Source organism: Bos grunniens, chromosome 2 (assembly GCF_055505025.1).
Source record: "Bos grunniens cultivar Pamir isolate PY7600 chromosome 2, Bosgru_T2T1.0, whole genome shotgun sequence".
Classification (NCBI taxonomy): domain Eukaryota; kingdom Metazoa; phylum Chordata; class Mammalia; order Artiodactyla; family Bovidae; genus Bos; species Bos grunniens.
Genome location: NC_141166.1, coordinates 15,873,420 through 15,892,085, shown reverse-complemented (window position 1 = coordinate 15,892,085; position 18,666 = coordinate 15,873,420). Strand labels below are relative to the sequence as shown.

The following is an 18,666-nucleotide window of genomic DNA, read 5'->3' as shown; positions in this document are numbered from 1 at the left end:
CTGGGCAAGCCCCTCCACTACACCATACTGCCTCTTATGCCCAGTGGCTCTAAGACACCCTGTTCCTGCCCTGCAAGATGGGAGAATTAAAGCTGATCCACACCCTCCCTGAGGCCCCTCTCTTGCTAAGAGACTGAGGTTGACAACAGTGCAGTCCCTGGGGGCTGGTATTTTATTCATCCACCCAGAAGATACTTACTGAGCACACACTGTATACCACGCTGTGTGCACCAGACTCCTTGCTTTGCACAGAGAAAAGGGTCCCAGTGTCAGAGCTAGATGAGACCTCAGAGATCTGCTGGCCCAATTCCCTTAATTTACAGGTGGGGAACCTGAAGCCCATGAAGGGAAAAGGTGGTACGGGAGAGAGCAGAGAGAAAACACAAGGGTAAAATCCAAACCCCGTGGCATGAATGGAGTGAGGACGGGCACGCAGAGAGCTTAGACGATGCCATGGCCTTCACAGACCTTGCAGGAGCTAGTCCCGCCCACCAGTTCAGCCTCATCTCTGACCACACCCCTCTCATTCTCAGGGCCCCAGGACACAGAACTGCTTGTGGCTCCCCACTGCACACCTCCAGGCCTCACACATGCTCCTTCCTCTTCCACCTCTGCCTGTCTCCAGGGCCCTGCTAGCCAGTGTTCTTCTCCATGTCTTCTTTGCCCACCTCCTTCCTCAGCCCAGTTCTCGGGGCTCCCCTCTACTGATACAGTACTGATCACACCCATACCAGCACTCGTTTCAAAGCAACGACCAGAAAACAAGTTTCTCCAAGACAGTGATCCTCTCATTCCTCTTAGTAGCCCCAGGCTCAGATTGTGTCTGGCACACAGTAGGTGTGCCCCACATGCTGAACAGAAACTGGCGGAGGTGGTGGTGATGGCACCTTAAGTGCTGGTGGAGGTAAAGAGGCATAGGCGGAAAAGGCTAAGGCACTTCCCCAGTCTTATATCCTTCCACTGCAAAGGCTGTGCTTTGCTCCTGGGTGCGGCGGGGAAGAGTACCACCAATGAGCCAAGTGCCCGGGAGAGCCTAGGGTATGACTGGTGGGAAGAAGTAGGTGATATGGAAGACAAATGGACCAGAACTCCTGGAACCACAAGACAGGGCTTGAGTGTCTCTTGACCCTCGCCTGGCTAGGGACCTGGAGGAGAGGCAGGAGATCCGACTTAGAAGAGGCCCCACCAGCAGCCTCCTGGGAAGCATGCACTTTGCCAGAAGATTCAGGGTTTGAGCCCTTGGCAGGCTGAGCTGTCTCTGTCTGTCCTTCCATGCCAGCACAGAACACCCTGCTGAGTGACCCTACTTGATTAATGAAGGCCCCCAGGACAGTGGATGAAGCCCAGAGTCCTGGGGAGTGTAGTAATGGGGGGAGGTGGACAAGGAAGCTGCTTCCACCCACTTCCTTCCCCAAGTCAGCCACAGGGCTGGAGGTAGGGTCTTCGGATGGGGCAGAGGGGTGTACCTGCTCTCCCCACCCCAGCACATTCACTGCAGCCTCAACAATATACAATGCCTCCTCTCATTAGTTTTATTCAGCATGTGACAGGCCAGGAGCAGCTGAGACAGCTTTGAAGGTTTGGGGAGAGGGGAATTTCCAAGGGGCAGGTGGGTGGAGGGAGGCTCCCCCTCTGCCCTCTGCAGACAACAGATTAAGAGATTTTTCTGGCCACAGGGTGTAGCCGCCCCAGAGCAGCAGATCTCACTGGCAGCCCTACCTCAGGGGCAGAAAGTTGTAGGGTCGGGGGGCAGGCCCAGCCTGAGGGGGATTTCCAGGAGAACCTGGGCCCTGTGCCACGGGGGTGGGCGGGGAAGGGGGCCTCCTTGAGGAGGGAGGAGAGGCAGTTGAAACAGCCCCTGAAGGTGTCAGAGCTAAGGAAGGGGATGAATGAGGCCTTCTTGGCCTCGCTTTCTGCTCCTCTCATCCCACCCCGGTAGAGGCCCCTCTCTGCGACGGGATTTTCCATCTGAAATCAAAACAAAGGAGTGGGGAAGCTGAGGTCAGCCTGGCAGATGTGGGCTCCTGTTCTGCCTCCAAGACTGACTGGCAGTATGACCTTCAGCAAGCCACTTCCTCCTCTGGGCCTCAGATGCCCATCTGTATGTGCCATAAGGGCTCCCCATGACATCTCAGGCCATCAGCTCTGAGCACCTAGGATCTGGAGATGCCCATGCCCCGTATCAGACTACCCACTTATCACCTGAAGCCAATTTTTAAGGCCAGGCCCTGTGCTGGGCAGGGCAGAGGAAAAAGACAAGTCAGCCCAGCTCCTGCCCTCAGGGTGTTCAGAACAGTGATGTCTGGTGATGCCTGTGCTCATGGAACCGGACAGCCAGCTGGCCCCAAACCCTTGCAGGAGCCTTGCCTGATTCCAGCTCTGCAAATGCCTCAACCCCAGCTTCCCCTCATCCTTCCATTATAGTTCCTATTACCTGGGGAAGCCGTCTTTGATTCCCCCGGGATCTCTCTGTCCCTTCCTTAGTTACCCTTCTTGACCCTTAATTACTTGCTCACTGTCTACCAACCCCCTCAAATCGAGAAGTTCATGAGGACTGGGACCTTGTCTTTCTTTCATCCCCAGGACAGAGTCTAACCCACAGTAGGTACTTAGTACCTAGTATTAAAAACTTAAGAAGTATTTGTGAAATAAATTAGCAAGCACCGTCTCCCATCTGGACCCAGGGTGGACAATGTTCATCCCTTCAGACGGGTCTGGAGGAGGCAGACCCAGACTCCTCTGGGGAAGCCACACCCCCATGGACGCATCCCAGCCCATATGACATTAGTCCAAGCCCCAGGCTGAGGACGCTGAGATGCCCCTCCCCACGAAGAAGGTGCCAGAAAAGCACATCCTGTCCAACTCCAAATCGTTTGAGCACCCTGCTCTGGAGTCCGGGGCAGTGATTTCCCCGGGAGTATCACAGAGTAGATGACACTGGACGAGGTCTTGAGGATGAATAGGAGTTCTGGATGGAAAAGGGGAGGGAACACATCCTCGGTGAGATCAGTGCATGCAGTGGCACCAAATGTGGAACTGCGTGAACTGTGTTTATCGACAGGCAAACAGATATCACGCAGACCTCAGAGGGGCAAAGTGACCACTAACCAAAGTGCCTTTGGGTCCTCAGTTTGCTTTAGAGCCACACAGGCCCCTTCCTCAGCAGGAAGACTCGGCACCATTCACCCCACATTCTTCCCACCCACCTTCCTATGATATCCAGGCCACTGGGTCCTGATGTCACGTCCACCCGACTGACCAGAGATAGGCTCTTTTTCCCTTAACACAGCTCCCACCCCCAGCCTCCCTTCCAGCTTGCTCCTCCAGCCCATTCTCAAACCCACAGAATTCTAGAATGAGAAAGGGCCACTAACAGTGGGGGCCATTAAACCCCATCTTTATTAAGAGAGTGTCTTTGCCAAGAGTCGGGCAGGACTTGGCAAAGCAGAACTCACACTCAGGAGTCTCTCCATAACCCCATGCCAAGGACAGTTCGCCATGAATGAGGGCCAGAGTTCATGGGGTCAAATCGGCTGAACCTGGCAGAGTACCTCCTAAGTTCTATCAGTACCCCCACCCCTAGCCACTGCCCTCTGCCTGAGAGAAACCTTCAGGAGGGCTGGCATACATCTCTCCCCAAAGGTGGTCCCAAGCTCTACAGTTACTCCCCACCAGAGTAAGAAACACTTCCAACCTCATATTACCTTGTGTGGGCAGTGAGGCCTCGGGAGGCCAACTGTTACTGCCACGCTGTGTTCATCACTCCCATGCAAGTGACAACCATGCCTGTCTTGTCTCAAGTATTTGCCTTAGCCTGACTTTTCACTTTTCACTCTCATGCATTGGAGAAGGAAGTGGCAACCCACTCCAGGGTTCTTGCCTGGAGAATCCCAGGGATGGGGGAGCCTGGTGGGCTGCTGTCTATGGGGTCGCACAGAGTTGGACACAACAAGCGACTTAGCAGCAGCAGCAGACCAGTGCCTGACACTATATGGTAAGGAATATGTCTCTTTCACCCTGGAGGAGGAAATGGTAACCCACTGCAGTATTCTTGCCTGGAGAGTCCCATAGACAGAAAGACAAGCAGGCTACAGTCCATAGGGTTGTGCAAAGAGTTGGACATGACTGAGTGACTGAGCACATGTCTTTCTCAAATGAATGAGGCTGAATGACCTTGACCAACTTACTTTTACCCTCTGAGTCTATTTTCTCACCTATAAACTACTTCCCAGGTTGTTGAGGACAACAGGGAAAACATTCATGAAAATGCTTGGCCAGGGTCTGGCACATAGCAGCCTTCATGTTCCCCTTCAAACTAGCCAACACCCTGCCTTCCTTCCACACCCTGCTTACCTCCTCCAGGAAGCCTCCCCCGATTATCTCCCGGGCTCCAGTCCTGGCCTCTGTCCCAGAAACACTTCCTCCCCACATACTTGTCTAGAGTCCAGGTGATATTTCTGAAAAATATGGATTCCTGCTTGTTTTGTTTTGTTTTTATGTTTTCTGTGCCTGTGTCCTCCACTGAACAAAGGTAAGACTCCATCTTTTTTTTTTTTAAGACTCCACCTTCTGTGTAAGCAATGAATTGTTTTCCAAACACAAGTAAGAATAAACTCAGCCAACACTCAAGTCCTCAGCATCACAACAGCAACAATTTCCTGCCATCTGCACCACACTCCACAGTTCACAAGGCACTTGCATGTCTGTTATCTGATTTGATCTTTGAAACACCCCTGTAAAGCCAGAATTTATCATCTCTATTTTACAGATAAGGAAACTGAGGCTTGGAGGGGTTACTAACCTGCTGGTATTACATGGCCCAAGAGAGCAGCAGATCACGGCTCAGGCCAGAGTTGTCCTATCAACCTCAGAGCCCATTCCTTCCAGACTGGGTCCTTAAAACTCAGGCGAACAAATTCACAAACACAATAACAGCGACCCCTTACATTTCTATGGTGACTTCCCTTGCATGTAATTTTCACATCCTCTTTTGTGAGAGTCTTGGAGAGAAAGCTCACAGACCCATCAAGGATATAGGTCTACCTGGACGGATACCCCAGTGAGAGGGTCCTCTCTATTCCAAAGAGGGTAATGGAAACGATGAGACCACAGAGAAGTTGCCTGCCTGGTGACACCAAGCTTGCTAACTGCTGGGCCAGAATGTGAACTCTCATCAATTTGCCTGCCTCTGATACTATGCCTACTCTACCAAGTTCCCTCACTTTTCTCTGGGCCTCTTCCCATCTGTAGAATGGGTTGGATGAGGGGATTTTTAAGCCTTACCCCCTGGTCTGTGTCTTTGGGTAAATGAAGAAAGCAGGACCAGTTCTGGAGTCAGATGACTTGAGTTAAAATCCCAGGTGGGTAAATCAGTCACTCACTGTTCCTGAGACTCAGTTTTTTCATCTGCAAATGGGTATAAATGAGATCATGGATACGTGGCTTCTGGCACATTCAGAATAATAAATAAATGTCAGACTTCCTCTCTTTGCTTTTTAAGTGTGTGGCAGGGCAGTGAGGGGAGCAGGGAAGATACAGGCTCAGAATCTATACCAAGCTCAGTATAGATTTACTGGTATTTTCCCATGTACAGTAGGGGACTCAGATTAGGGAAACCAAGACCTGCATCTGTGGATCTTTGGTTCAGCACCTGGGAGGGGGGACCTCCTAGGAATTTTGTGTGTGTGCCTCTTCCCCCTCTCCCCAAATCTTCATTCTAAACATTTTCCCCAGAAAGAGTTAAGCCTTCTTTGGGCTTCCCCTTCCGGACCAGCGGTGCCAGTGGAGATTAGAGAGATCGGATTTATTTCTCTTCATAAACAGAAAAGAAGTTTGGCCAGGCAGGTGACAAAGAAACAATTGGAATAATAGGAGGTTGGAGCAAAAGGAAACAGGACTTCCTCCAGACATACCTGGGGCCACCCCCAGACCTGGGGAAACAACAGCCAGTGGCAGGGAGGTTTGGCCCACGCACGTGGGCCCAAATCAGGCCAACCTGCTGCCCAGAAAGCCCAGTGCTACCCAATACCAAACATAAGGCCGGGGGACGTCTGCCACTGACCCAATGACCTCTAACCAGGCTGTCAGAGCAGGGACCTACAGAGTCAGTTTTCCTGTCTCCCCCTTCACCACCACCACCCCACCCCCACCCTAGGCTGGTCTCCCAGTGGACCTCCTAGCCCAGGTCCACTGGCCTAGGCTACACCATTAGCCTTCATTCTCTAACCCTGACAGTGGGACCACAACCCATCTTGTCCAGTTCTGCCCCAGGACTCTGTGAATGAGATGGGGATGACTTCAGGCTGAATCCTGGTGGAACAGCCCTGGGACAGGTTTCATGTATTGTGGGAGCTGCCCTTGGAAACATCCTCCTTGCAAACCTTCCCTCAGGGCCTGGCCCAGTGACCTGAGCCCCAGCACCCAACCTCCATTTGAGGCTGGGCTGCAGGGATGCAGGGCCCATTTCCAAAAGGAAGATCAGGCCGGATGCAATCACACAAGAGGCTTTTCACCCTCTTCCTGACCCCAGGAAGTGTTCTTTCTAATTCTCCTCCAGAGGAGGTGGTTAAAGGACACTGGGAGGGTAAACACAGCGGAATGGGATGGGCCTGCACACACCGCCATTTCCTCACCTCTGGCACTAACACTGCCAGCAGGAAAAGTAGACTTCCTAGGATGGCAGCCCCAAGGGAGCCCCACCCTCTGGCAGAGACTCATGCCCTCCCCCTCAATCAGGAGACACAAACAGAGGGGAAGATGAGGGGAGAACCAAGCAAGTGCAAGTGGCCAAAAGAAAAGTGACCCCGGTAGGCATGGGTCAGGTCAGCCACTCCTGCCCTCAGGCTGCCCAACCACCAGGCCAGAGGGAGCCTACAGGCAGAGAACTAGCTGTGGTAGTTCAGGTACCCACCGCTGTCACAGATACAGCTTCTCCATTAACTTGGGCCTCAGTTTCCCCCCTCTGCAAGCACACTTCCAACACAGGAACAACGTTGGGCTGGGGGAAGGAGTGGTGGGAGGGGCTGTTGGCTCAAATCCCGAGCTCACCACCCCAGGAGGTGGATGTTTGCGTTTGGCCCAGGTGAGTGGTAAGGGGGGGCCAGGTAGGAAAAGCTAACACTGCTAATAACGTAAAGCATGTCACTGCTCCGTGCGGGTCCAGTGTGGGGCTGGCAACCCAGATCCCCCTCCACAGCTGACACACCTTCTGAGTGCAGTTGACTTTCCAGACCCAGAGGAACCCCCACCAGACATGCAAGGCCACTTGCCTCTCCCATTGGCCCCAATCCAGAGTCAAGTCTCTGACCCCCTGACTCAGCAGCAGAGGGCAGAACCTGGGTGAGCCTGGGGGAGGGGGGTACTGCCTCACCGTCCCAAGAGCCGGGCGGCCAGCACTTCCAGACTAAGCCGGGGGATCCCTGCCCCAGTCGGGGGTCCCCCCACCCCTAGAGCGGGGCTGGGTTGAGTCTGGGACATCAGGAGCGGGGTGGCGCAGAGTCGGGGTGCTCGGACCGAGTCCCGGCTCTTCGCTCCCCCAGCACCAACGCCTAGGAAGTCAGCACCCTCCGGACACGCCGCGGACCCCCAACGGAGCCACTCGGGCCGCACCCCGGGCACCGCCCCGCGCCTCCCCAGGTGCCCGGCCGCCTTACCTCGGCCCTTACCCTTGGCCTTCCTGGCCTTGTCGTCCGCCTTCTTGGCCCGGGGGGCGGCCGGCTCGGCGCCCTCGGCCCCCGCCGCCTTCTTCTTGCGCCGCTTGCCCCGCAGCCAGCTGAAGGCGCGGCGGAGGCCGGACGCGCCCGAGCGAGACTTCTTCCTGCGCGGGGGGCCGCCGGGGCCCCCCGGCTCGTCGGCCGCAGGTGCGGCGGGGGACGCGCGGGCCGCCATAGCGCGGCGGGCAGACCTGGCGGCGGGGGTCAGGCCCCCTGAGGCGGGGCGCCCATGGGCCGGGGGCGAGCGGGCGGGCGGGCAGGCGGCCGCCGCGCCGAGACGCGCCCGGAGAAAAGTTTGGGCGGCGGAGGCAGAGCGGGCGAGGAGCGGGCGGGCGGCGGGAGCGGCGCAGGAGGGGCCGCGGGGCGGCGGGCGGGGCGCGGAGGCCGGCCGGGAGGGACGGGGCCGGGAGGGAGCGGCCACGGGGCGGGGGCGGCGCTGCCTGCGGCCCCTCCCGCCTCCTCCGGCCCGCCGGCCGGGGTCCCGGAGCTCAGGGGCTAGCGGAGGGAGAGGTCCGGTCCCCAGGGAGGGTGGTCACCGCGCCCCCGAGCCGCGGCGGGGGCCCGGGCCGAGAGGGCGGGGTCGCGGGGTGGGCGTGGGAGGGGGCGGTACCGAGGTTCAGTCCCGGCGGGGCCATTGAAGAGAGCAAGGTTCGGACGGAGAAGTACTGGCGCTGGGGTGGGGGTGCTCAGAGAAAGCGGGGAGAAAAATGCTGGGGTTGGATCCCAAGAGAACTTCGTGTCCTGAGTTCTGTCCAGAAAGAGATGGGGGATTCTGGAATCCTCTTTCTGGAGTAAGGGGGTTCTGAGAATGCTTTCCAGGATGTGGGTGGTATTGGAGGTTTTGCTCTAGAGACAGACTTCAGACCCACCTGAGACCTGGAGCTTTCTTCTGCAGTCTGGCAACTCGGAGTCTCCTTTCCCTCCTTTCCCCTTCCTCACCACACCTTCCCCCAGCCCCCATCAATCCTCAGTGTGGAGCTGGGACCCATGCTTCCTGGGTTCCTGCTTCACCCTTGGGTGGCAGGTGACAGGATGAGGAGAGCCGTGCCTCAGTTTACCCTTGGGCCAGGTTGTGAGTCCCCAGAGCACTAGTGTCTGGGTCTGGATTTTCCACTGAGATGCTCAGTACTGATCAGAACTGATCTTGGACTTGAACTCACAGCTTTATAAGATGCTTTGAGATCCTCTGCAGGTGACAGGTGTGACCGAGGAAGCCGGTAGAGAAAGGAAGCCTTTAAGAATCACAAAAATGCTATGCTTTGTTTCCTCCAGGCCTCTGGCTCTTTATTGTAGCTGAGGGAGCCCTTTTGTATGATCTGATCCTACAAGAGGCTCTGAGGGAGGCAGGCCAGGGAGTGATACCCATAGTACAGAAGAGAAACTGAGGCCAGAAGAAGACAGATTGCCCAGGAGCATGGAGGGGGTCATCAGCAGAGGAATTAAGATTGACAATGTAAGTCTTGTCTCTGCCTGGTTCCCAGGAGCTAGAAATTGCCCTAGGGACCAGCTGTGAGATCTTGGACTCCCTTTTGACTCAGAAGGGCATCATGATCACCCCACCGGTTAAAATTTGTCTTCATCATCCAGCCTGACCTTGGTAAAACAGCCTTCTCCTTGTCCTTACTCAGCCTAGTCAGCCCTGGTGTAGCGTCAACAGCACTCACTATGATATTGTAGAAGGATTAGAGTGAGCAGTGTGACCTTTTGAACTTGCCTTAGCTCCCTGGGTAGGGGCTCAGCTGTGGCAAACCTGGGCCATCGGTGACAACTCCCCTCCCACACACACACATGTGGTGGGCCTGGGGCAGATCACTGTACTTACTGGGCCCCAGTTTCCCATCTAACCGTCGTCACTCATTTGCTTTCAGCCCATAATCCCAGAGCACCCATTCCAGATCAGTGTGCATCACTGGGCCATGCACAGGGATCACACTGGGCTTGTCCTCATGGTGCTCTCTGCCCCCTTCAGCACTAGGTACGTATCAGAGGAAAAGTGATACCGGAGGGACTGATGTTTTAAGAGCAATGCATAGAACCTCAGCCTGTTAGATAATATGGATGGACTAGAGAGGAGAGAGAAGGCAAACATACTCTGGCTTTTGGAAGGGGTGATTAGGAGAGGAATAGTTGGGCAGCCTTGCCCCCCACCCACCCTTTCAGCACCTCTTTTTCCTGGTGGCCAGACTGGTTACACAGTTTCAGAGCCCAGTACAAAATGAAAATGCAGGGCCCCTGTTCAACATTTATTACAAATTTCAAGAAAGTAACAGCAGAGCATGATCAAGCATGGGGCCTTTCAGAGAGCAGGGCCAAGTGGACTATGCGCATGAAGTTGATCCTGCCAGTGGCTCATATCCTCAGCGAAGCCTTCCCCTCAAACCACAATCCCCAGGAGTCAACTCACAGATTAGGTCCCCTGATTTGGAGGTGGGGAGAGAAAAGGGAGTAGGGAGAGGTCAGGGCTGTATTCCCTTCACTGCTTCTAACTCCAACACCCAGACGCTCTCACCTCCCATCTCCAGCCACCCTTAATCCGGCAGCCCGGCTTTCCTATTTGTCCCCTGGCCTGATAGGCCTGATTCTGAGCCCCTCAGGGCTAGCTGGAACAGGCTAGCCTGCAACACTGCTCTCTGGATTCACGATTCTCAGCTCAGCTACATTTCTTTGCCGTCCCTCTGGGCAGCTAAGGAAACTGACTTCCCAGCAGCCCCTGTCGGCAGAGCCCAAAGTCCATCCTAGAGCCAGGCTGTCACCTGACCAGGAAGGAAGCTGCCAGCCTGTCCCCAGGGAGGAAGGAGCCATAACCAAGCTTAGGGCTGTAGCCCCTGAGGTCATCCAGCTTTTCTCCCTCTGTTATTGTTTGTTATGTTGTTGCTCTCTGACTGTGCCCCATGGCTTGCAGGATTTTAGCTCCCCTACCAGGGATCAAACCCAGACCCTCAACAATAAAAGTTCAGAGTCCTAATCACTGTGCCAACAGGGAATTCTCTGTTCCCTCTGTTTGTGGAAAACTCAGGACCACCCCAGGTGGGCCTCACACCAATCCAACATTCCCTGATCCTCCGATCCTCGGGAGACCTGCCTTTCATAGGATCCAGCTTTGTCCTCTGCTAGGTCTGGCCCATGGACTTTATTCAGACTGGGCAGCCAGGCCAAGGTGTGGCTGAGCCACCCTCATTTTACAGAGAACACCAGGAAGGGTCTGTAAATCAAGCAGCCCCTGGTGGGAGCACCTGTGGCTTCCCTCCGTTCTTAGACCAATTGGAGGGTGGAGCAGTTCCGCAAAGTTGATGATTTTGAGAGATTAACAGTCCTATTCCATGGATAAGAAAGCCTAAAGAGAGGTGGAATGACTTGCCAAAAGACACACAGCTCCCTCTGGGCAGAGGTGAAATTTAAAACTGCTTTGTGTTCCTGTGTGTGTGTTTTCTAATTGATCACTAGCTTTGTGCTCCTGCCTCACCCCTGCTGCTTTCAAAGGTTGGGAAAGGAAAGTATTTATTCTGGGGCCACATCTGGGCCTCTAGGAACTTCCAGAAATGTTCTGCTTAACTTCAGATGCACCTGTATGCATCTTTTCTTGGGAAAGAATGGGTCCACGGCTTTAGCAGACTCTCTAACCTTTGATCCTTTTCAGTGGGAGAAGATAGAAAGAGGCTCCTTGTGTTTGATGTCCTCCACCTCTTCCCTCCCTAACCTAGGAGTTGGGGGACCCTGCAGGTCTCATCCCCACCGTAGGCACTCCTGTGCCCCTACCCTGTGGCTCCTGGCATCTATGGCAGTGTGTCAACGTTTCCAACAACCTCCCTGCTGAGTTCTTCTTTGATACTCCCGGGATCTCTTAGAATCAGGCCCAAAGCCTAATTCCACCCATTTTCCCTGCTGGGTTGAGAGGTCCAAGGTGTTAGTGGCATGTGTGGAAAGGAAATGGAGTTTTGTGGGCTCCCTCCCAGCTCCAAGTTGCTGCCAGCTCCTGGGAGGTTAAGGTAGGGAAGGGAAGGGAAGAGAGAGAAGGTGGGGGGCACTGAGAGAAAGAAGAGGTTGCTGCAGCCACTGCCCAGTCTCCACTGTGGAATGAACTCTGATTCCTCACATTCTTTCAGCCACTATCTCCTGAGCACCGGCTCTGTGCTCCAGGCCTCCAGATTGACCTGTTATTATTCTATGATCAGATCATCATTCTGAGCTGTCCACAGTATAGACAAGTGGGTTTCAATCTTTTTCTTTTAGGAGTGGAACTTTTATTTTTCCTTTCAAACAAAAGCCCGCAGAATTTTACCTGACAAATAAAAGTCAGTGCTTTTACATATGAATTTATTTTTGTCAATCAAAATGTATAACCTTCACTTACCACAAAATAATTCCATGGGAACAATGCCGACATTTTGATGGACTAAAAATTTGAAACCCTGAATTACAGGTGATGGTTATGGTTTTAACTGAGAGCCAGCATTCAATTTATTTCTGCAGCAGTTTCTTTTAGTCAGTAATTAGAAAATACTGCACTTCATAGACATGCAGAGGCAAATGGTAAGTGTTTTAACATCTTGGTAGAAGTGTCAGGAGAAGCTTTATTCTGAGGTCTGCACAGAAATAAGTTATGCAGGACTTCCCTGGAAATCCAGTGGTTAAGATTCCATGCTTCCACTGCAGAGGGCATAGGTTCGATCCCTGGTTAGGGAAGTTTTGCATGCTGCAGAGAAAAGGAAAAGAAAAAAGTTGTACATGATGTGAAGGAAAAAAAAGTTCTGCATGCTGCGGCCAAAAAGAAAAAAAAAAAAGAGTTATTCAACCAGCCCAGCCTAATGGCTTGTTTTTGGTTTGTTTGCTTTGGTTTTCTGCCTATGGTGATTTTATTATTGCTACAATGGCTTGTTAAAAGTTAGGGACTTCCTGGGCTTCCCTGATAGCTCAGTGGTAATGAATCTGCTTGCCAGTGCTGGAGATATGGGTTCAATCCCTAATCTGGGAAGATTCCCACGTGCTGCAAAGCAACCAGGCCCGTGAGCCACAACTACTGAGCCTGTTGTCTAGAGCTCAGAAGCCACAACTACTGAAGCCCACGTGCCCCAAAGCCTGTGCTGTACAATAGGAGAAGTCATGGCAATGAGAAGCTCACGCACTGCGACTAGAGAGTAGCCCCCTCTCACCACAACTAGAGAAAACCGAGCAGCAGTGAAGACCCAGCACAGCCAAAAATAAGGAAATAAAGATTGAAGGCAGGAGGAGAAGAGAACGACAGAGGACAAGATGGTTGATGGCATCACCAACTCCATGGACATGAGTTTGAGCAAGCTCCAGGAGATGGTGAAGGACAGGGAAGCCTGGCGTGCTGCAGTCCATGGGGTCTCAAAGGGTCAGACATGACTGAATGAACAACAAAAACATTAAAAGTAACATGTCACTTAAAAAAAATTAGGTTAGGAACTTCCCTGCAGTCCACTGGTTAAGACTTCGTGCTTCCACTGCAGGGGCATAAGTTCAATCCCAGGTCCAGGAACTAAAATCCCACATGCCATACGGTATGGGCAAAAAGTTTTAAAAACGGAAAAGTTAGCCTAGTCTGTTTCTCATCTCAGTCCTGCCACTAACTTGCTGAATGTCTTTGGATAAGACACATGTCCTCTCTGGGTACCAGTTTCCCCAATGGAACATCTGATTTCATCTAGAAAAGGAGGGTGTGTAGAGGTACTGGAGTGGGTTGGGGCGTGTGGGGTGATGCATGGAGCATATACGGAAGCTTCATTACTCATCCTCACCACCCATGCCCATCCAGTGCTGAGCCTAAAGAAGGGGCCACAAAACCACTGAACTGCCCAAGTTCAAAGGCAGAGGCGAGTTGCCATGGAGACATGCTTTGTTTCCTAACTGTCTGACTGCATCTGACAAGCAGAAAGCCAGCCAGATGGACACTGACCTAGGCGGGGAGAACCAGGATTTCCTGACCCCAAGATCCACAGGGCTCACTGCTCTCCAAGGAGAGCTGTCAGTTCTCAGTTCTCACCCCCAAATCAGGGGCATGACCAGCTTGGGCTGCCAGCTGATAAGGCTTCCTGTAGGGAGCTGCTGGGTGGGGCCTCCAGGTGTTTGCAGACACCCACTCCACCAGTCCTAGGCAGGGAGGCTGGCCCTGTGCCCAAGGGCAGGGCTAGGAGGCAAGTGCCCACATTCAGGGCCTTCTGGAAGCTGGGGGAGGAGTCAAGATGTGTGGGCAGAGCTCCCTGCCCATGATCAGAAAGAAACATCTGGGTGTGGATTCTCAGCAGCACCCTCCACCCCCCAGCATCCTCACAGAACGAAAGAAAGTGAAGTCGCTCAGTTGTGTCCGACTCTTTGTGACCCATGGAGTGTAGCCTGCCAGACTCCTCCATCCATGGGATTTTCTAGGCAAGAATACTGAAGTGAGTTGCCATTTCCTTTTTCAGGGGATCCTCCTGACCCAGGGATTGAACCTGGGTCTCCCACACTGCAGACAGAGTCTTTACCATCTGAGCCACCGGGGAAGCCCACCATCCATACAGGGGCCTACACAAACACACCAAGACACAAAGATAGGATGACAGACCCACATGCACATCAGTTCACACTGGCATACCCAAATACACAGATACACCAAAACACAAACCCAGATACACACGGACAATTCTGGGTACCCATAAACACCCAGGTACACTAAGATAGCCTGATGTCTAAACACACAGACACACAGATACAGAAATGTACCAAATTACACAGACATGCTGACACACACACACACATAGATATACAAATGCTCACACTCCCAGATGCACACTCATACAGACACCCACTGTACAAAAACAACACACACAGATACCCACTGGCCCATAAATCAGAGAGAGGTATACAGAAGGCCTTGTTACATAAATATAAACAAACGGTTACAAGGGGCAACATCGATACACAAAACCCAACACAGATGCAGGCAAGAGGAAGAGAAAGGAATTAATACTTGGTGGGGGTCCATTCTGCACAGCCAGCATGAAAGGAGTTATATCTGTAGGATCTTTTTAAAATCCTTCCGACAATCTGTGAAGTTGGCAGTGTTATCCCCGCTTTTTACAGATGCGAAATGTAGGATATATGTGCTTATAAAAGGCCCAAACAATGCAGAAATAAATAGGGTAAAATGTGAAAATGCCTCTTCACACACATTCCCCACCCACTCCACACCACTGTTCATGTTAGTGGGCAGTATGCATATATTTTTCTATGCATTTACATACAAGCATTTAAAAATACTACAAATTTAGGGGGCTTCCCAGGTGGTCTAGTGGTGAAGACTGTGCTGCTAATGCAGGGGGCATGGCTTCACTCTCTGGTTGGGGAACTAGGATCCCACCTGCCTTGTGGTCCAAAAAAAAAGACAGAGAGAGACAGAGAGAGAGATCATAAACTGGAAAGTCTAAAAAATAATAAAAATACAAGTTTGAACATTTTCCAGGAAACCAACTCAGAGTGGTTAAGAAATGTGACCAAGGTCATAGAGCCAGTTAGCAGAATCAGGGTTTGGATTTAGCTCTGGCTCACTCCAAAATACTGTTTCTGCTGCCTCAGCCCACAGACAACCACAGAGACACAGATTCACAAAGGGGAGGCCCAGGGCAGGGGGAGGGGTGGCACCTCGGGGCTGGCCCAACAGGCTTTTTTCTGATTGCTCTGGGTCCCTTGGGTGGTTCCTCTGACTAAAGGCATTGTCCCTGTAAATTCCTGTTAAGGGGCAGATATATTCCTGGGACGGGAACCTTTGAATCATTGACCCCGGGTGAGAACCAGGCAGGTGACTAAGTGATGCAGGCATGGCTCCAACTCTAGCTTCCCTGTCTCCTAACCTCTCAATCTCTTCACATGCCCTAAAGGGACCTTTTCTAAGGCTAACTCTGGACCTTGTCCCTCTCGCTGCTTAAATCCCTTCCTGTTGACTCCAGCATAAATTCCAGCCTCTTGGACACATGGAGTCTTTCGCTCTCTGGCTCACCTGCCTCTCCCCATTTTTCCTTTTGGTAAAGCACCTGTCCTTCAGGAGCAGCTCAAATGCTCCTTTCGTTGAGTCTTCCCTGACTCTTCTGTGCAAAATGCCCTCTGTTTCACCCCTTACCCTGCCGCATAGTGTGCTCACAGACACCCACCGTGACTTACAATCATCACCATCATGGCGTCTCTGCTGATGGACTGACCAGCTTCCAGGGCCTGCCCTATGTGTATTATATAACTGTTGTTGTGGTTTAGTCGCTAAGTCATGTCCGATTCTTTTGCGACCCCATGGACTGTAGCCCGCCAGGCTTCTCTGTCCATGGGATTCTCCAGGCAAGAATACCAGAGTGGGTTACCATTTCCTTCTCCAGGGGATCTTCCCGACCCAGGGATTGAACCCATGTCTCCTGCATTGCAGGTGGATTCTTTACCGCCAAGCCACCAGGGAAGCCCCAATTATATAATTGCCTCCCTAAAAGATAAAAAGTCTTGTCCCCATTTTGCAGATGGTTAAATGGAGTCACAGAGAATTTAAGTCCCTTCTTTAAGGTCTGATTTTCTCAAAAGTCAGTCCCTGGCCATATCATGTACCACCACGTTATTGCAAACATGTTTCCCTTGCCCTCCCAGCTAGACTAGAAGCCCTGGAGGACAAGGACTCAGCTCTTTCATCTCTGAATCTCTGGTGCCGGCACTGGACAGAGGCAAGGGGCTCAGTGAATGGTTGTTGAATGAGCACCCCATCCATCCCCCCGAGTTGCAGAATAAGAGAGGATAGGAGAGGAGACATTTGGGGGACTTGGGTACCCTGGGAATGTCCCTGCTGTATGGGATTCCCCAGGAAGTCATTGAAAGCAAGAGTTCCCTCGAATCAGGATGTGGGTGCCCCTAGAGCCTGGGGATATCTGTGTAGACCCTGCTGGGAGAGTAGGTGTCCTCTGGCTCCTCCACGTGTCCCTCCCATCAGGAAGCTCTCAGCCTATCTGTTATTAAATATTTATTGTTTCCCACTCTGCTTGGCTTGGTCCCAGGCGCTGGAGGAGGGGACTGACCAGAGAGCAGGAGACAGGGACATTCACAGTTAATGACCACCTACTACATGCCATGGAATCCTCTCAACAGCCCTGCAGTTGGATCCTCAGCCCTGTTTTTGCAGCCAGGGAAATGAGGCTCAGAGAGGGGAAGAAACTGGTTCCAAGTCACACAGCCACTGAGCCAAGATCCAGAGTCAGGTGTGTGCTCCTCTATTCCCCTGCGTCTTACCGCCCACCCCAGAGCCAGGGAGGATGGGGGCTGACTCAGAGGAGACTTAAGGAGGCCATTTTTGAGGTGGGGCTGTGGCTGGAATACAGCCTGCCCTGGCGGATATTTGACAACAACAGCTTGCATTTATCCGGCACTTTCCCTCCCATTAGCTCATCCAGCCCTCCCTAACATCCCCTCGGGTGCCTATTAGTATCTCCACTTGACAGATGAGGGATGGAGGTTCCATGAGGTCAAGTGACTTTCCCAAGGTTGTACAGCGACTGCAGACCCTCATCCTTCTCCTGCATTTCCCTGCTGCCTTCACTTCTGCCTCCTCCCAGCAGTCCTCCATGCTGCCCCAAGAGAGCTCCCTAAACCCAACCATGGGGAATTCCCTGGCCTTCTAGTGGTTAGGCCTCAGCTCTTTCACTGCTGAGCACCTGGGTTCAATCCCTGGTCAGGAAACTAAGATCCCACAAGCCACCTGACGCAGCCGAAAGTAAAATTAATTAATTAATTAATGCGATTAAATGTTTAAAGTAAATAAATAACCCCAACCATGAGCCTCCACCACTACGGGCCCGGCCAGTCTCTGCTCTCATACGGCACATGGCCGCGCCTTTGCCTGTGGCTTGTGCCTCAGCACTCCCTGATTCAGTCACCTTTCAAGCTCCCTCTCAGCCTACAAGTGCCAACTCAAATGCCCCTTCTCTCGAAAGATTTCCTAGACTGGCTTTCTCCATACAAACCTCTAAGAGAACAATTATCTTATTATATTAAATTGCTTGTCTCCATCCTCAGACTGTGAGCTCCTTAAGGGCAAAGACAATGATTTTTCAAGTCTGTCTTCCCTGCACATAGCTTTGCATTCTCAGTAAGAACTTGTTGAATTAATGGATGACATTCTGAAGGTTGGGCCCAGTGGAAGATGATGAGGCCTTAAAAGAAAAGGCACAAGAGTGTGGGTGTGGGGGGAACTTCCCTAGTGGTTCAGTGGTTAGGACTTCGCCTTCCAACGCAGACGGTGTGGGTTCAATCCCTGGTCAGGGAGCTAAGATCTCACATGGGGCGAAAAAAAAAAAAGAAGAAAAAAATTAAAAATTCAAGATAAAGGGATGTCAAGAAGAGAAACTAGTATTTGGGGTGGGGAGAAGGGCTGGGATTTTTCTTTTGGACATTTTGAGTCTGAAGTGTCACTAGGACATCCAGCTGTATGTGCCAAGCAGGTAGGAGTTGGGAGTGGGGTGGGGAGGAAAACTTACCAGGAAGAAAAGATACTAACAGCAACTGCCAGGAACTGACTGCTGGCTATATGTCAGACCCAGTGCTGAAGGCTTTACGTGCATTATCCCATGCTTTATGTATATTATCCCATATAGTTCAGACAGTAAAGAATCTGCCTGCAATGCAAGAGACTCAGGTTCAGTCCCTGGGTCGGGAAGATCCTCTGGAGAAGGGAATGGCAATCCACTCCAGTATTCTTTCCTGGAGAATCCCATGGACAGAGGAGCCTGGTAGGGTACAGTCCAAGGGGTTGCAAAGAGTCAAGACACGATTGAGCGATTAACACTGCTACTACTATCCCATTTGATCCCCAGAAGATAGGTAATATCAACCCATTTGATGGAGGAGGAAGTTAAGGCTCAGAGAAGTAATTTATCCAAAGTTACATGGCTAGTAAAAGGCAGAGGCAGGATTTGAACCAGGTCCATTCGAT

The 18,666-nt window shown here is 52.3% G+C and overlaps 1 protein-coding gene and 1 long non-coding RNA gene across 9 annotated transcripts in view; both read right to left on the bottom strand.

Moving 5' to 3' along the window:
• The window catches only part of NHSL3 (NHS like 3), a 28,405-nt gene extending 20,243 nt beyond the window's left edge, over positions 1 to 8,162 (bottom strand). The window contains exon 1 of one of the 3 annotated variants that reach the window (XR_015139765.1): positions 7,653 to 8,030. Coding sequence is in view for 2 of the 3 variants with exons in the window: in XM_086334650.1 (XP_086190776.1) it covers positions 7,653 to 7,887 (235 nt within the window). In the remaining variant the exon portion in view is untranslated. Of the gene's footprint in view, positions 1 to 7,652 lie in introns of all 3 variants that reach the window. The other 2 variants (XM_086334650.1, XM_086334628.1) reach the window with 2 other exon arrangements.
• A 3,847-nt stretch (positions 8,163 to 12,009) lies between these two features.
• The window catches only part of LOC147377623 (uncharacterized), a 40,537-nt gene continuing 33,880 nt past the window's right edge, over positions 12,010 to 18,666 (bottom strand). For all 6 annotated transcript variants that reach the window (XR_015139757.1, XR_015139764.1, XR_015139763.1 and 3 more), the window contains one exon: positions 12,010 to 12,405. This is a non-coding gene — a long non-coding RNA (uncharacterized LOC147377623). The remainder of the gene's footprint in view (positions 12,406 to 18,666) is intronic.